The sequence below is a fragment of the Chiloscyllium punctatum genome, chromosome 7, assembly GCF_047496795.1.
Source record: "Chiloscyllium punctatum isolate Juve2018m chromosome 7, sChiPun1.3, whole genome shotgun sequence".
Lineage (NCBI taxonomy): Eukaryota > Metazoa > Chordata > Chondrichthyes > Orectolobiformes > Hemiscylliidae > Chiloscyllium > Chiloscyllium punctatum.
Window position 1 is genome coordinate 122,063,731 of NC_092745.1, and position 17,304 is coordinate 122,081,034.

General features: G+C 50.4%; 1 protein-coding gene across 2 annotated transcripts in view; it reads left to right on the forward strand.

The window, feature by feature from the left end:
* The window catches only part of LOC140479487 (outer dense fiber protein 2-like), an 85,239-nt gene that overhangs the window by 41,812 nt on the left and 26,123 nt on the right, over positions 1 to 17,304 (forward strand). Inside the window, exons 13-14 of one of the 2 annotated variants that reach the window (XM_072573319.1) lie at positions 7,429 to 7,564; positions 10,879 to 10,989. In XM_072573319.1, coding sequence (XP_072429420.1) covers positions 7,429 to 7,564; positions 10,879 to 10,989 — 247 coding nt within the window. The remainder of the gene's footprint in view (positions 1 to 7,428; positions 7,565 to 10,878; positions 10,990 to 17,304) is intronic. The other variant, XM_072573320.1, reaches the window with a different exon arrangement.

Below are 17,304 nucleotides of genomic sequence, written 5' to 3' on the forward strand. Positions count from 1 at the left end.
ACGCATCTCGTCCACATCCCGCACCTCCACCCTCAGACCCCACCCCTCCAACCGTAACAAGGACAGAACGCCCCTGGTGCTCACCTTCCACCCTACCAACCTTCGCATAAACCAAATCATCCGCCGACATTTCCGCCACCTCCAAACAGACCCCACCACCAGGGATATATTTCCCTCCCCACCCCTTTCCACCTTCCGCAAAGACCGTTCCCTCCGTGACTACCTGGTCAGGTCCACACCCCCCTACGACCCACCCTCCCATCTTGGCACCTTCCCCTGCCACCGCAGGAACTGCAAAACATCGCCCACACCACCTCCCTCACCTCCATCCAAGGCACCAAAGGAGCTTTCCACATCCATCAAAGTTTTACCTGCACATCCACTAATATCATTTATTGTATCCGTTGCTCCCGATGCGGTCTCCTCTACATTGGGGAGACTGGACGCCTCCTAGCAGAGCGCTTTAGGGAACATCTCCGGGACACCCGCACCAATCAACCCCACCGCCCTGTGGCCCAACATTTCAACTCCCCCTCCCACTCTGCCGAGGACATGGAGGTCCTGGGCCTCCTTCACCGCCGCTCCCTCACCACCAGACGCCTGGAGGAAGAACGCCTCATCTTCCGCCTCGGAACACTTCAACCCCAGGGCATCAATGTGGACTTCAACAGTTTCCTCATTTCCCCTTCCCCCACCTCACCCCAGTCCCAAACTTCCAGCTCAGCACTGTCCCCATGACTTGTCCTACCTGCCTATCTCCTTTTCCACCTATCCACTCCACCTCTCCTCCCTGACCTATCACCTTCAGCCCTTCCCCCACTCACCTATTGTACTCTATGCTACTTTCTCCCCACCCCCACCCTCCTCTCATTTATCTCTCCACCCTTCAGACTCACTGCCTTTATCCCTCATGAAGGGCTTTTGCCTGAAACGTCAATTTTACTGCTCCTCGGATACTGCCTGAACTGCTGTGCTTTTCCAGCACCACTAATCCAGACTCTGCTTTCCAGCATCTGCAGTCATTGTTTTTACCTAATTTGTGCTATAGATTTGGTCTCGGGAATCACCATCTTTTGACTGAGAATTGATTTAAGGCCCCAGCACATTGCTTACGCTATGTCCTATACCCCCATCCCCTGCAGTTCACCTGGGGTGGGAGAGAGAAAAGCCAGCCCCTAGTCATCTCGATCTTCTGCCATTTTTGACATTAATCTGGTGGCAATTCCAGTCTAGAAGCCTTCAATGCCTTTTCTGCCATAATCTTGTTGGTTAGGCTGAGCACATCTCAGCATTGTGTCTTAAGGGACATTCATTTTCATCCATACACCAGTTTGGTCAGGGTTGTAAAAAAAAAACACAGAACAGGGTACATAACACAATTTTTACGAACTGAACAAAAACGTTTTTACCCAGGGTCACTAAAATACATTAGTTCCCTCTCTGAGATTAATGTCTTAAAACCATGTCTAATTCTGATCGCCCTGTTGTAGGAAGGATATTATCGAATTGGAGAGGGTTCAGAAGGGATTTACCAGGATGTTGCCAGAAATGTAAGGCTTGAGTTATAGGGAGCAGTTGGATAGACTGGCATTTGTTTCACTGGAGTGTAGGAGGCTGAGGTGTGACCTTACAGAGGTTTGTAAAATCACGAGGGGCATAAATAAGGTAAATGACAGGTGTCTTTTCCTTGGGGTGTGGGATTTCAAAACTAGAGAACATATTTTTAAGGTGAGAGGAGAAAGATTTTAAAACAATATAAGAGGTTCTTTGTACACAGAGGGTAGTTCGTGTGTGTAATGTACTTTCCAGAGGAAGTGGTGAATGCAAGTTAAATTACAATGTTCAAAAGCACAGGCAAGTGGGACTAGTTTAGTTTGGGATTATGGTCAGATTATGATCCAAATGGGAGAGTGGGATTGGGGGCTGGGAGAGTGAGTTGAGAGGCTGGGAGAGTGGGGTGCGGGCTGGGAGAGTGGGGTGGGGGCTGGGAGAGTGGGGTGGGGGCTGGGAGAGTGGGATGGGGGCTGGGAGAGTGGGGTGGGGGCTGGGAGAGTGGGGTGGGGGCTGGGAGAGTGGGATGGGGGCTGGGAGAGTGGGATTGGGGGCTGGGAGAGTGTAGTAGGAGGCTGGGAGAGTGGGGTGGGGGCTGGGAGAGTGAGTTGAGAGGCTGGGAGAGTGGGGTGGGGGCTGGGAGAGTGGGGTGGGGGCTGGGAGAGTGGGGTGGGGGCTGGGAGAGTGGGATGGGGGCTGGGAGAGTGGGATTGGGGGCTGGGAGAGTGTAGTAGGAGGCTGGGAGAGTGGAGTGGGGGCTGGGAGAGTGGGGCGGGGGCTGGGACAGTGGGATTGGGGGCTGGGAGAGTGGGGTGGGGGCTGGGAGAGTGGGGTAGGGGCTGGGGGAGTGGGGTAGGGGCTGGGAGAGTGGGGTAGGGGCTGGGAGAGTGCGGTAGGGGCTGGGAGAGTGGGGTGGGGGCTTGGAGAGTGGGATTGGGGGCTGGGAGAGTGGGGTGGGGGCTAGGAGAGTGGGGTGACGGCTGGGAGAGTGGGTTAGGAGCTGGGGGAGTGGGATACGGGCTGGGAGAGTGGGGAGGGGCTGGGAGAGTGAGGTGGAGGCTGGGAAAGAGGGATTGGAGGCTGGGAGAGTGAGGTAGCGTCTGGGAAAGTGGGGAGGGGCAGGGACAGTGGGATTGGGGGCTGGGAGAGTGGGGAGGGGGCTGGGAGAGTGGGGGTGGGGGCTGGGAGAGTGGGGGGTGGGGGCTGGGAGAGTGGGGTTGGGGGCTGGGAGAGTGGGGGTGGGGGCTGGGAAAGTGGGGTTGGGGCTGGGAGAGTGTGATTGGGGGCTGGGAGGGTGGGGTAGGGGCTGGGAGAGTGGGGTAGGTGCTGGGAGAGTGGGAATGAGGGCTGGAGGGGTGGGTTAAATGCTGGGAGAGTGGGGTAAGGGGCTGTGAAAGTGGTGTAGGGGGCGGGGTGAGTGGGGTAGGGGGCTGAGAAAGTGGGGTGGGGCTGGGAGAGTGGGATAGGGGGGTGGGAGAGTGGGGTAGGGGCTGGGAGAGTGGGATTGGGGCTGGGAGAGTGGGATTGGGGCTGGAAGAATGGGGTAGGGGCTGGGAGAGTGGGGGAGGGGCTGGGAGAGTGGGGTAGGGTCTAGGAGAATGAGGTAGGGGCTGTGAGATTGGAGTAGGGGCGGGGAGAGTGAGGTGGGGGCTGGGAGAGTGGTGTAAGGGGCTGGTAGAGTGGGGTAGGGATAGGGGTGAGTGGAGTGGGGACTGGGAGAGTTGGGTAAGGGGCTGGGAGAGTTGGGTAGAGGGCTGGGAGAGTGGGATTGGGGGCTGGGAGAGTGGGATTTGGGGCTGGGAGAGTGGGATTGGGGGCTGGGAGAGTGGGGTGGGGGCTGGGAGAGTGGGGTAGGGGTTTGGAGGGTGGGGTAGGGGCGGGTTGGGTGGGTGGGGTGGGGGCTGGGAGAGTGGGGTGGGGTCTGGGAGAGTGGGGTTGGGGGCTGGGGGCTGGGAGGGTGGAGTAGGGGCTGAGAGAGTGGGGTATGGGGCTGGGAGAGTGGGGTATGGGGCTGGGAGGGTGGGGTAGGGGCTAGGAGAGTGGGGTGACGGCTGGGAGAGTGGGTTAGGAGCTGGGGGAGTGGGATACGGGCTGGGAGAGTGGGGAGGGGCTGGGAGAGTGAGGTGGAGGCTGGGAGAATGCGGTAAGGGGCTGGGAGAGTGGCGTAGGGGGCTGAGAGAGTAAAGTAGGGAGCTGGGAGAATGGGGTAAGGGGCTGGGAGAGTGGGGTAGGGGGCTGTGAGAGTGGGGTAGAGGACAGGGAGAGTGGGGTAGGGGTGGATAGAGAGGGGTAAGGAGCTGGGAGGGTGGGGTAGGGGTCTGGGAGAGTGGAGTAGGGGCTGGGAGAGTGGGGTAGGGAGCTGGTAGACTGGGTAGGTGGTTTGGAGAGTGAGGTAGGGGCTGGGAGAGTGGGGTAGGGGCTGGGAGAGTCGGGTGGAGGCTGGGAGATTGGGATAGTGGCGGAGAGAGTGGGATTGGGGGCTGGGAGAGTGGGGTAGGCGCTTGGAGAGTGGGGTAGGGGCTGGGAGAGTGGGGTAGGGGGCTGGGAGAGTGGGATTGCGGGCTGGGAGAGTGGGATTGCAAGCTGGGAGAGTGGGGTAGGGGGCTGGGAGAGTGGGGTAGGCGCTTGGAGAGTGGGGTAGGGGCTGGGAGAGTTGGGGATGGAGCGGGATGAGTGGGGTGGGGACTAGGAGAGTGGGGTAAGGGGCTGGGAGAGTGGGGTAGGGGGCTGGGAGAGTGGGATTGCGGGCTGGGAGAGTGGGATTGCAAGCTGGGAGAGTGGGATTGGGGGCTGGGAGGGTGGGGTAGGGGCTGGGAGAGTGGGGTAAGGGTCTGGGAGAGTGGGGTTTGTGGGCTGGGAGGGTGGGGTAGGGGCAGAGAGAGTGGGGTAAGGGTCTGTTTGAGTGGGGTTTGGGGGCTGGGAGAATGGGGTAAGGGGCTGGGAGAGTGGGGTGGGGGCTGGGCGAGTGGGGTAAGGGGCTGGAAAAGTGGTGTAGGGGGCAGGGTGAGTGGGGTAGGGGGCTGAGAAAGTGGGGTAGGGGCTGGGAGAGTGGGATTGGGAGCTGAGAAAGTGGGGTAGGGGCTGGGAGAGTGAGGTAGGGAGCTGAGAGAATGTGGTAAGGGCTGGGAGAGTGTGGTAGGGGGCTGGGAGAGTTGGGTAGGGGCGGGAAGAGTTGGGTAAGGAGCTGGGAGAGTGGGGTGGGGGGGGATAGTGGGGTAGGGGCAGAGAAGACTGGGATTGGGGCTGGGAGAGTGGGGTAGGGGGCGGGGAGAGTGGGGTGGGGGCTGGGAGAGTGGGGTAAGGGGCTGGGATGTGGGGGAGGGTCTGGGAGAGTGGGGTGGGGGCTGGGAGAGTGGGATTGGGGGCTAGGAGAGTGGAGTGTGGGCTGAGAGAGTGGGTGGGGGCTGGAAGAGTGGGATTGAGGGGCTGGGAGAGTGAGGTAGGAGGCTGGGAGAGTAGGGTGGGGGCTGGTAGAGTGGGGTAGGGGCTGGGAGAGTGGATTGGGGGCTGGAAGATTGGGGTAGGTGGCTAGGAGAGTGGTGTGGGGGCTGGAAGAGTGGGGTGGGGGCTTGGAGAGTGGGGTAGGGGCTCGGAGAGTGGGGTGGGGTCTGGGAGAGAGGGATTGGGGGCTGGCAGAGTGGAGTGGGAGCTGGGAGAGTGGGGTAGGGGCTGGGAGAGTGTGGGAGGGGCTGGGAGAGTGGGGTAGGGGCAGAGAGAGTGGGGTAGAGGGCTGGGAGAGTGGGGTCAGGAGCTGGGAAAGTGGGGTAGGGGGCTGGGAGAGTTGGGTAGTGGCTGGGAGTGTAGGGTAGGGGGCTGGGAGAGTGGGGTGGGGGCTGGGAGAGTGGGGTCAGGGGCTGGGAGAGTGAGATAGGGGGCTGGGAAAGTGGTGTAGGGGCTGGGAGAGTGGGGGTTGAGGCTGGGAGAGTGGGGGTAGGGGCTGGGAGAGTGGGGGTAGGGGCTGGGAGAGTGGGACAGGGGCTGGGAGAGTGAGGTGGGGGCTGGGAGAGTGGGGTAAGGGGCTGGGAGAGTGGGGTAGATGGCTGGGAGAGTGGGGTAGGGGCTCAGAGAGTGGCATTGGGGGCTGGGAGAGTGGGGTAGGAGGCTGGGAGAGTGGGGTGGGGCCTGGGAGAGTGGGGCAGAGGCTGGGAGAGTGGGATAGGAGCAGAGAGAGTGGGGTAGAGGGCTGGGAGAGTGGGGTAGGGGCTCAGAGAGTGGCATTGGGGGCTGGGAGAGTGGGGTAGGGGGCTGGGAGAGTGGGGTAAGGAGCTGGGACAGTGGGGTAGGGGCGGGTAGAGTAGGGTAAGGAGCTGGGAATGTGGGGTAGGGGGCTGGGAGAGTGGGGTAGGGCCAGAGAGACTGGGATTGGGGTCTGGGAGAGTGGGGTAGGGGCTGGGAGAGTGGGCTAGGGGCAGACAGATAGGGGTGGTGGCTGGGCGAGTGGGGTACTGGTCTGGGAGAGGGGGGTAGGGGCTGGGGGGTGGGGTAAGGGCAGGAAGAGTGGGGTGGGGGCTGGGTGAGTGGGGTAAGGGGCAGGAAAAGTGGTGTAGGGGTCAGGGAGAGTGGGGTAGGGGGCTGAGAATGTGAGGTAGGGGCTGGGAGAGTGGGATTGGGGGCTGAGAAAGTGGGGTAGGGGCTGGGAGAGTGAGGTAGGGAGCTGGGAGAATGTGGTAAGGGCTGGGAGAGTGTGGTAGGGGGCTGGGAGAGTTGGGTAGGGGCGGGAAGAGTTGGGTAAGGAGCTGGGAGAGTGGGGTGGGGGCGGATAGTGGGGTAAGGGCAGAGAAGACTGGGATTGGGGCTGGGAGAGTGGGGTTGGGGGAGGGGAGAGTGGGGTGGGGGCTGGGAGAGTGGGGTAGGGACTGGGAGAGTGGGGTGGGGCGGGGAGAGTGGGGTGTGGGGCTGGGAGAGTGGGGTAAGGGGCTGGGAGAGTGGGGTAGGGGGCTGGGAGAGTGGGGTAGAGGGCTGGGAGAGTGGGGTCGGGAGCTGGGAAAGTGGGGTAGGGGGCTGGGAGAGTTGGGTAGTGGCTGGGAGTGTAGGGTAGGGGGCTGGGAGAGTGGGGTGGGGGCTGGGAGAGTGGGGTAAGGGGCTGGGAGAGTGAGATAGGGGGCTGGGAAAGTGGTGTAGGGGCTGGGAGAGTGGGGGTTGAGGCTGGGAGAGTGGGGGTAGGGGCTGGGAGAGTGGGATAGGGGCTGGGAGAGTGAGGTGGCGGCTGGGAGAGTGGGGTAAGGGGCTGGGAGAGTGAGGTAGGGGCAGAGAGAGTCGGGTAGAGGGTTGGGAGAGTGGGGGTAGGGGCTGAGAGAGTGGGATAGGGGCTGGGAGAGTAGCATTGTGGGCTGAGAAAGTGGGGTAGGGGCTGGGAGAGCGGTTAGGGAGCTGGGAGAATGCGGTATGGGGCTGGGAGAGTGGCGTCGGGGACTGGGAGAGTAGGGTAGGGAGCTGGGAGAATGGGGTAAGGGGCTGGGAGAGTGGGGTAGGGGGCTGCAAGAGTGGGATAGAGGACAGGGAGAGTGGGAAGGGGCAGAGAGAGTGGGGGAGGGGCTGGATACTGGAGTGGGGTGGAGACTGAGAGAGCGGGGTAAAAGAGATGAGCCCAAGAGAAGTAGAGGCTGAGAGAGTGGAGTAGGGGATTAGGAGTGAGGTAGGGGCTGGGAGAATTAGGTAGGGGCTGAGAGAATGGGGTAGGGGCTGGGAGAGTGGGATGGAGACTGAGAGGGTGGGATAGGGGTTGAGGGAGTGGAATTAGGGTCTGAGAGATGGGGAACTGTTTGCGTGTACGAGGCCGCTTACAAAATGATGCTCACTTCATGTAGCTGTTTTGCAAATGTTGATGTTAAACGATTAGTGTGCCAGACTAACGCATCTAACTATTCCAATAAACAGTCAGGTGGCTAGCCTTGAGGAACAGCTACAGAGAGCTACAGAAAGAGGAAGATCAACAAGCCATGAACTGCTCAGCGTATTACACAACAGCAACTTGGAAAACTCCAACCTCAAACTGGAAAATGCACAATTAAAGGTGAAGTGTTATATGTAAACTTCTGTCTGTCTAGAGCTAGCAGCTATTTGAATGCCAATTTGTATTTAATTCCTTTGGGAAGTTTCACTTTAATTTTGCTATATAAATGCAAATTGTTGTTACCTTCTTGGTGCTTGTGGTGTATTGCAAGGTCCTGAGATCTCTGCCTACAATCCAGTTGAGAATTTGTGTTCCATATATTCAATATTCGATCTCAGTTCTGACTGTGGTTCCAAACTCCCCTTAAAAGCTCCATTTTATGGACCATGTTTCCCAGGGACCTTTGACCCCTTTGTGATTTTTCTTCTCCTGACCTGGGTAAATGAGACTAGAATCAAACACATTCCAAAAGTGACAAACACTCAGAAAGTCACTCAGCATCTCATGGAGAGTACATAAACATCTATGTTTCAGGTACAAATTCTTTTCAGCCCTTCAACCCACCATCCAGACCCTGAGCTGCGCAGTCTATGTAACAATGTTTTGGAAAGCTTGACAAATGGCTACTTTGACAAACCCTCATTGAATCCGTACTAGATGTGTGGGTGAAGGCAGGTTCATTTTTGTTTTAATTCATTAATTGAGGGTATTGCTGGCAAGGCCAGCATTTCATACACACCCCTAATTGCCCAGAGGGCAGTTAAAAGTCAACCCTATTGCTGTGGGTCTGGGGTCCCATGTAGGCCAGATCCAGTAGGATGGCAGCTTCCTTCCCTGAAGGACATTAATGACCCAGATGTGTTTTTCCAAACAATCAGCACTGAATTCATGATCATTGTTAAAGTCTTCATTCCAGATTTTCAAAAAAAAATTAATTCCATCATCTGCTGTGGCAGGATTCAAACCCAGAACATTACCCCAGGTCTCTGAAATAAGAGTCCAGCAATAATACCACTAAGCCATCATCTCCTCAATTGAGGAATTCAAGAGGATGTTCTATAAATGCGGCATGGTGGCACAGTGGTTAACACTGCTGCCTCACACTTCCAAGAGACCCGGGTTCAGTTCCTGCCTCAGGTGACTGACTGTGTGGAGTTTGCACATTCTCCCTGTGTCTGCATGGGTCCCCTCTGCGTGCTCCAGTTTCCTCCCACAATCCAAAGATGTGCAGGTTAGGTGAATTGACCATGCTAAATTGCCTGTAGTGTTAGGTGAAGGCGTAAATGTAAGGTAATGGGTCTGGGTGGGTTGCACTTCGGTGGGTCGGTGTGGACTTGTTGGGCCGAAGGGCCTGTTTCCACACTGTAAGCAATCTAAACAAGGTGCAGGGTTACGGGGGACAGGCATGAGAACAGCAAAGGTCATGCAAAGTGTTCAGAGAGCTGGTGCTAACTCGATGGGCTGAATGGCCTCCTCCTGTACTGTACTCTCCACAGATGCTGAGTGACTGTAAGTTTTGGAATGTGTTTGATTCCCGTCTCATTTACCCAGTTCAATAGAAAAAGAATCACAAAGGGGTAGAAGGTCCCAGGGAAATACGGTCCACAAATATGGAACTTTTCAGGAGAGTTTGGAACTACATTCTGTGAGGTGTGACGCTTTTACAGATCATTGAAAAATCAATTGACAAGCCCCACCTGAATTCTGGACCGCTTTTGGAAATGCATGGTCAGGGAAAGCAAAAAGAGAGCAGTGTAACTGCCAAGCTCGAGTGAGTCACATCACCCTCAAGTGGTATGAAAGAGAAACAATTTTGAAACAAGGGGGTGGGAATTCCTTCACTGAAGGAAGGAGAATGATTTGGAGTTTGTGGATGAAAGCCAGGAGAGAGCGTGGAGATCCATTTCTGGCTTTGATCTCATGTTCACCTGCAGCAGTGACAAGGGCCAAGAACCCTTCCTGTATAGACAAACTAACAGAGGAGGCCAGCTATAAATATCAGTTTTCATTAAAGTGTTAACAAAATTAACTTGGTCACTGAAAACAAAAATACTGCTGGAGATCACAGCAGGTCAGGCAGCATCCATGGAGAGAGAGGGAGAGAGAGAGAGAGAGCAAGCTAACATTATGAGTCTAGATGGCTCTGATGAAAAGTCATTTAGATTCAAAATGTTTGCTTCCTGTCGGCCCTGGATGCTTCCTGGCCTGCTATGATCTCTAGCATTCTTTGCTTTCAGTACAGATTCCAGCATCTGCAGTATTTTGCTCCTAAGTTGATAGTCCCTTGGTAGCAGAGAAGTTGACTTTTGCTTAAAAATGAGACATGATGTAGAATCTTTTCATTTTGTACACACCAGGATAGATTCAAGAATCCCAAATTTTGAAGGAAGTAAACATTCGTGCTGCATGAGATGGAGTTGCTGAATGGTAGATGGTATCAACTAGCATATCCCTTTAGCTGTTTGCAACAGGATGTACTCAACTGACTATACTCAACCAGCCTGTGCTTGCAAAACTTTAAAAAGGTGTCCAACTCTCAATGTGATACGTGATTGGGCAATACTTACTTAACAATCCCAACTTTGCCAAGAATTGAATGATCAACCAATTTAAAATTATCACTTGGGCTCCCAATGTGACTTGACTTGCATCTGCCAGAAACTATATATATTCACAGTCTGGGCCCAGTCCTTTGCAGTTGAAAGGAATTTGCCCTGGCTTTGCACTGTTCAGTTAAACAAAGCTTAAGGGGACACTGTGTCCTGATGCATTTCCCAAGGCGTGCACATGACCAGTTAGTGTTGACTTGCATTCTGATTTTAATCTAATACAACCTTTGAGGTAATGGTGCATTTGGAATGGCAATGGTTTGACCATTCGGTGTTCCTGCCAACCCCAATTTCTGATATGAAGTATAAATCTCAGTATAAATTGTTGTTCCCTTTGAACGTTTGTATATTTGCTTTGGTCCTGAACCCAAGAATGAAATGTTTCAACAGAATGTATCTCATAGCTCCACAACTTGAAATGTATTTTGGATAAACAAGAAACTACATTGAAGATAATTGAATTCAGTATCTATTCCATGAGTGAAGAAGGTCTATACAATGTAGTTTCTGATTTATTCATTGGTGAGATAATTTTATTCACCACCTCCCCCCCACCCCACCCCCCTTAGTAAATAAGTCAATGTTGCCATATTTACTAAAACATGTATAACATGAGATTCCTGAAGAAGAGCTTATGCCCGAAACGTCAATTCTCCTGTTCCTTGGATGCTGCATGACCAGCTGCGCAGCATGGCCTTTTACAGCAACATGAGATGAAGCCTGGTATTGTCCAGCTCAAGGGTTGCTTAGTGACAGCTGAATAACTGCTTAACTCTATTGGCCATACGTTGTATGATAGGAGAGGCAATGTACTGTTGTTTACAGGCCTTGGTAACAGCTGTGGAAGAAGATGCATCAGTAATGTCGGCAGACCTTGACCAGCTCAAAGCCAAAGCTGAACAGCAGAAGGACGTTGATATGCTTTATGAAACACAGGTAACAAAAATTTACACAGCTGAAAGTAGCAGAATGTTTGAACACAACCCAGACTCTAAACCAGAAATAAATTTGGAGATTTACAATTTCTGAACTCCACAAAGGTGCGTACTTAGCTTAAAGGAAGAGAGGTGTAGTCATTGCAGGTCAGTCATGTCAGCCTCAAGGTAACTCTGCAGGAGCTCCTAAGGTCAGTGTCCCAGGCCCAACAATCTTCAGCTGCTTCATCAATGATCCTCGTTCTATCATAAAGTCAGAAGTGGAGGTGTTCACTGCTGATTGGTGCTGAACATTTTGCATTCATGTCGACTCAGATACTGAAGCAGTCCATGCCCATATGCAGCAAGGCCTTGGAATCATAAGTGGCTAGTAACATTCATGATACACAAGGTTGAAAATGTGTTGCTGGAAAAGCGCAGCAGGTCAGGCAGCATCCAAGGAACAGGAGAATCGACGTTTCGGGCATAAGCCTTTCTTCAGGTTCCTGAAGGTACGCTTTTCCAGCACACATTTTCAGCTCTGATCTCCAGCATCTGCAGTCCTCACTTTCTCCTTGATGATACACAAGGTGATGACTATCTCCAGCAAGAGAGAATCTAACCTTTTCCCTTTAGTGTTGCATGGCATTACAATCACTGAATTCTCCACTGCCAACATTCTGGAGGTTATCATTGACCAGAAACTCAACTGGACTCACCACATAAGCACAATGGCCACAAAAACAGATCAGAGGCTAGGAATACTGCAGCAAGTAACTCCCCTTCTGACTTCCCAGAGTCTGTCCATCATCTTTGGGACACAAGTGGGGAATGCTCCTCACTTGCTTGGATGGGTACAGCTTCAACAACATTCAAGAAGCTTGACACCATCCAGGACAAAGCAGCCCACTTAGTTGGTACTACACAAGCAGCCACTCCCTGCACCACTAATGCTCAGTAGCAGCAGTGTGCACTATCTCCAAGATTCACTGCAGAAATTGACCGAAGATCCTCAGACCTCACCTTCCAAGCTCACAATTTCCATCGAGAAGGACACGGGCAGCAGATACATAGGAACATTACCACCTGCAATTTCCCCACCAAGCCACTCACCAACCTGATTTGAAAATATATAGCCGTTTCTTCACTGTTGCTGGGTCAAAATCCTGGAATTCCCTCCCTAAGGCATTGTGGGCCAACCCATAACAGGTGGACTGCAGCGGTTCAAGAAGGCAGCTCACCCCCACCTTCTCAAGGGACAACTAGGGATGGGCCATAAATGCTGACCCAGTCAGTGACACCCACATCCCACAAGTGAATTTTAAAAAGTTGTAACATGACTTTCCAACTTTCATGTTCAATGCCCTGACTAATGAAGGCAAGTTGTACGCCTCCTTTGCCACCTTATTCAATTGTATTGCCATTTTCACAGAGCTATGGACTTGGACCCCAGTATCGCACTGTGTATCAATGCTCCTAACTAGCAGTTAGCTACCTGACACTTGACTCCTCATCCTTTATCGGAAGTTTAATCCGTCACTGACCATATCCAAGCCTTTAGACGGGTCTTGAAGGCTGCCCTTGATTTCTGTTTTGAGAGCTCCAGCCACAAGTTATTTCCCTTGACTTGACTGGGGACTGATGACAACCACGACAAGCTCCTTTTTGTGTCTGCACTGAAAGGCCAGGCAATACTGCAGCACTACGAGCTTGATACCACTGACTGACGGGTCAAAGTGCAGAAAGATAAGACAATGCAGAGATACTGTGAGCACCAAAGTAAGCTGAGTGTGAGGAAGTGTGGTAATAGCAAGTGAACAGACTGGAGATGAGCCTGGCCCAGTCCATGAGGTACGGATGTGACCCTGAATACACAGTATCCTTGCAGCAGCACGTGTCAATGTTGCTATCTGGCTAGGGAGACTGCTTGTGACCATTGTCTGTGGAGTGTGCCCTGAGATGTTGCTGCCTATCCCCCATGTCCTTTGGAGCAAGCAGCGAGTTGAGGTCACTAGGTATCCCCGCCTCTGACTTCCATATCGGGAATTCTCAGCTTCTTTGGTAAGATAGGAAGCTTAATATTAATGAGGTGAGTGGTGTTGTTAATAAGGCATTTAAAAAGCTACAAACCCCCTTAAGTGGTAATTCAATGCTGTCGAGGGAGAAATTCGCCTCTTGGCAAATGTATAAACAATTGAGCGAATTGCTCCCAACTTCGAGATAGCCCTTGCTGGAATTCTCACAAGGGTGTGATAAAACATCCTGCCAAAACCCACATCATCCAGGCCCCTCCAAGATTCTGCCTAAGGATTCTGTTCTGATAACCAATTGAAAATTGAAGGTTGCTTTTAGCTTTTCTCCCCTGTTAAGATCTGTGAGGGGTTACCCTGGATCTGTTAATAATAAAGTCAGAAAAATGCTCCTTCCGATGAGGTGAAAATCTTTAAGGAGCGGGGAGAAAAGATTGCCAAAGGTTGTTTGATTTTCAGTCCAGCCTCTTTGAGGTATGAATCTATAATTGCAGCAAATCTGAATGGATTGTCTAATTGCATTCAAATGATAATAATATTGGATGTAATCCAGAATGAGCATCTCATTCTCCTTTGAAAGAGCTGTGTTTTGTGCCATTAGATCAATGCTTTATGAAGAAAACTCCTCTTACATTAGACCATTGTTGCATTTTGAAGGGATGTACTCGATATGCCACTGTGTGGCACCAAATGTGCACATTTCTGTGGTTTCTTTTCAGCTTACATTTGACTGGAATAGAATGTGCAATTATTAAAGAGAAACACGGCAAAGTTGCTATAGTCCTACTGGATAATAGGGCTGCCCACTCATTAGAGAGAGAGAGAGAGACAAAACTGGTGGTGGTTTCACCCAAGGATCACCATGCCTCAGGTGAGGGGAGAGGTTGAGAAGGAGAATCCCTCACTGTAACCTCAGTCAATGTAAGAATTGAGCTCATGCTGTTGGCATCATTCTGCCTTGCAAACCAGCCATCCAACCAACTGAGCTAATCCCAGTTCAAGAAAATCATTACAAGATGAGAAAGAATGATTAGTTAATCCTGAGAAAACATCTTCCAAACCCACGGCCACTTCCACTCAGAAGAACAGCGGCAGTAGATACATGGGAACACCCCTATCTGCATGTTCGCCTCCAAGTCACTCACCATCCTGACTTGGAAATGTGTTGCTGTCACTGGGTCAAAACCTTGAAATTCTGTCCCAAGCAACATTATGAGGTACCTACAGCACGTGGACTGCAGTGGTTCAAGAAGTCTCATCACCCCCTCTCAAGGTCAACTAGGGAATGGCGTAATATATCAATTTGCCACTTATGGATAATAAGGTCAGCACATTATGTTATGTTAATTGTGTACCACAGTAACCCCTTTCATCTAATTTGCTCCCTGTTCTGGTAACAAGCAGAATTATTCATGTCTAAACTGTAATATAACAGAAGTGTATTGTTTGAAAGTTGGGCTTATCACTCTATATTCTTACAGTGAAGAGACTACTGAAACAGAATTACCGTTCCTAACAATAGGTCCAATGTTCCAATATTCTGATCACAGCTAATTTACTCTTGGATAAATCAGATCCCTGCTTAAAAATGTGATGCTGGAAAAGTGCAGCAGGTCAGGCAGCATCAAAGGAGAAGGAGAATCAGGGCTTATGCCTGAAATGTCGATTCTCCTTCTCCTTTGATGCTGCCTGACCTGCTGCGCTTTTCCAGCATCACATTTTTAAGCTCTGATCTCCAGCATCTGCAGTCCTCACTTTCTCCTAAATCAGATCCCCGATTGGAATCTAGCTCGAGAGATTTTTTTTTGTATTTAACATTGTGGTCTTTTAGTAGCACAAGCATTTGATGCAGGAGATTTGGTTTCAACAATGAAACAGACATTTATCACACAATGGAACAAACCAAACTATTTATGTTTAATACAATTTGAAAGATTTCAAAACACGTGTTAAAATAAAATCCGATCTAATACTAAAAGCATCGCATTACAGTACTCTAACAGTCATACAGTACAGAAACAGATTCTTTGGTCCAACTCATTCATGCTGACCAAATTTCCCAAGCTAAACTAGTCCCATTTGCCTGCATTTGACTATTATCCCTCTAAACCTTTCCTATTTATGTGGAGAAAACATATGAGTTCCCTTCTTTATCACATCTGTGGGATCAACTTAGTTGTTTCTTTCAATTCCTGGCCTTGAGAGTTTAATTGCCTTCAAATTTCTTAACTTCAAATAACCCCTATAGCTCCAGTCAAACACTCCTCGTCTGGAATTTCAAACCAAAATCCTTGGACTGAGGTGTCTTGTTTCCTCACTGTTCTTAACTAACTTCTTTCCTCAGGAGACACTGTTTTTTACATTTCATCCCCACCAGGTCTTCTGCAAACTAGAACAAAAGTGTTCCAACCTCTGGGTTTTGCCTAATCAAGGATCTTCTAAACTGAAAACAGACTAATGCCTCTCTATCTTTGTATTCTTAGATTGTATAATACACACAAATCAAACAAATTTGCATTTTCACTCCAGTAGGGCCCTACTTGGTTGCTGTCTAACCAATGAGTAAAATCATTGTTCCAGAAATACTGACACGTTAATTATTAAACCTTTTCAGGCATGCAGACCAAAACCCAAATTCCACTAGTTCAAAATCCAAACACTGAAATGATATTGCTGTACATAAATCACACACCTTTCATCACAACAAATGACAACTGACGAGTTGAATTCACTCTTGGTGAGATGAAAGAAAAAAAAAACCTGATAAGTAATGTTAGTGCAGAGAGATACAGAAGCTGTATAGATCAGCTATGTTTTCTGTGCTATTAGCAAATTGAGTTTATTATAGATAAATGTGAGGTCTTGCATTTTGGAAAGTCAAATCAAGCCAAGAGTTTTATGGTGAATGGTAGGGCCTTAAGGGGTGTAATGGAACAGAGAGACCTTGGAGTTCAGGCACACGTTTCTCTGAAAGTGGAGTCACAGATAGACAGGGTAGTGAAGAAGGCTTTTGGCACACTGGCCTTCATCAGTCAGGGCATTGAATATAGAAGTTGAGAAGTTATGTTGCAGTTGTACAGGACGTTGGTGAGGCTGCACTTGGAGTATTGCATTCAGTTTTGGTCACCTTGCTGTAGGAAGGATGTTATTAAACTGGAAAGAGTGCAGAAGAAATTTACAAGGATGTTTGCCAGGACTCAATAGTCTAAGTTATACGGAAAGGTTGGACAAGCTAGAACTTTTTCTTCAGACCATAGGAGACAGTGGGGGGAATCTTATTGAAGTACATAAGATCAAGAGAGACATGTTTAAGGTGAATGCTTTCAGTCTTTTTCCCAGGGTTGGAGAATCAAGGACTAGAGGGCATCAGTTTAAGGTTCGAGGGGAAAGAGCAAAAGGGAACCTGAGGGACAACTTTTTTACACAGAGGGTAATACGCATGTGGAATGAGCTGTTAGCGGAAGTGGTTGAGGTGGGTACATTAACAACATTTAAAAGACATTTGGACAAATACATGGATAGGAAAGGATTAGAAGGATATGGGTCAAGTGCAGGGAAATGGGGTTAGCGTGGGTGGATATTTTGGTCGGCATGGACAAGTTTGAGCCAAAGGGCCAGTCTCCAGGCTGTAAGAGTCTATGACTCTAATTAATGTAATTTTTAATTTAGTAAGGAAGACATTGTATTTGGGTACCTCCCCTTATAATTAGTTTACTAAAAATACAAGAGCCTTCTTCTGAATGTTACTTTATGATCCAAAATATATTGTACTGAGTGATATAGTAAATCAGTACAATGGACAACAAAATAACTTGCATGGATTTCACTCAGGTTTTTATGATCTCAGAGGCAAAGTACAGTGGATGCTGCAGATGTGAAACTAAAAGCAACAGAAAGAGTTGGAGAAACTCAACAGGTATGGCAGCATCTGTGGAGAGAGAAAAACAGAGTTTTGGGTTCCAAAGAAGAATCAGATTTGATTGAAACATTGTTTCTTTCTCCATTGATGCTGCTAGATCTGCTGAGTTTCTCCAGCACTGTGACCTACCTGAAAATGGTTTTAATGCAATTTTTTAAAAAATTGTTCATGGGTTGTGGGCAATAGTGGCTTGATCAGCATTTATTGCCTATCCTTAATAGCCCTCAAAATGGGTGTGGTGTGTGCTATTTGTATTCCTGCAGTCCTTGGCTATAGTCACATCCATGGTGTTGGTAGGAAGGAAGTTCATTGATCCACCCAGTAACAGGGAAGGAATGGCAGTAGAGTTCTAAGTCAGGATTATTGGGACTCTGAGGGGAATTTCTGG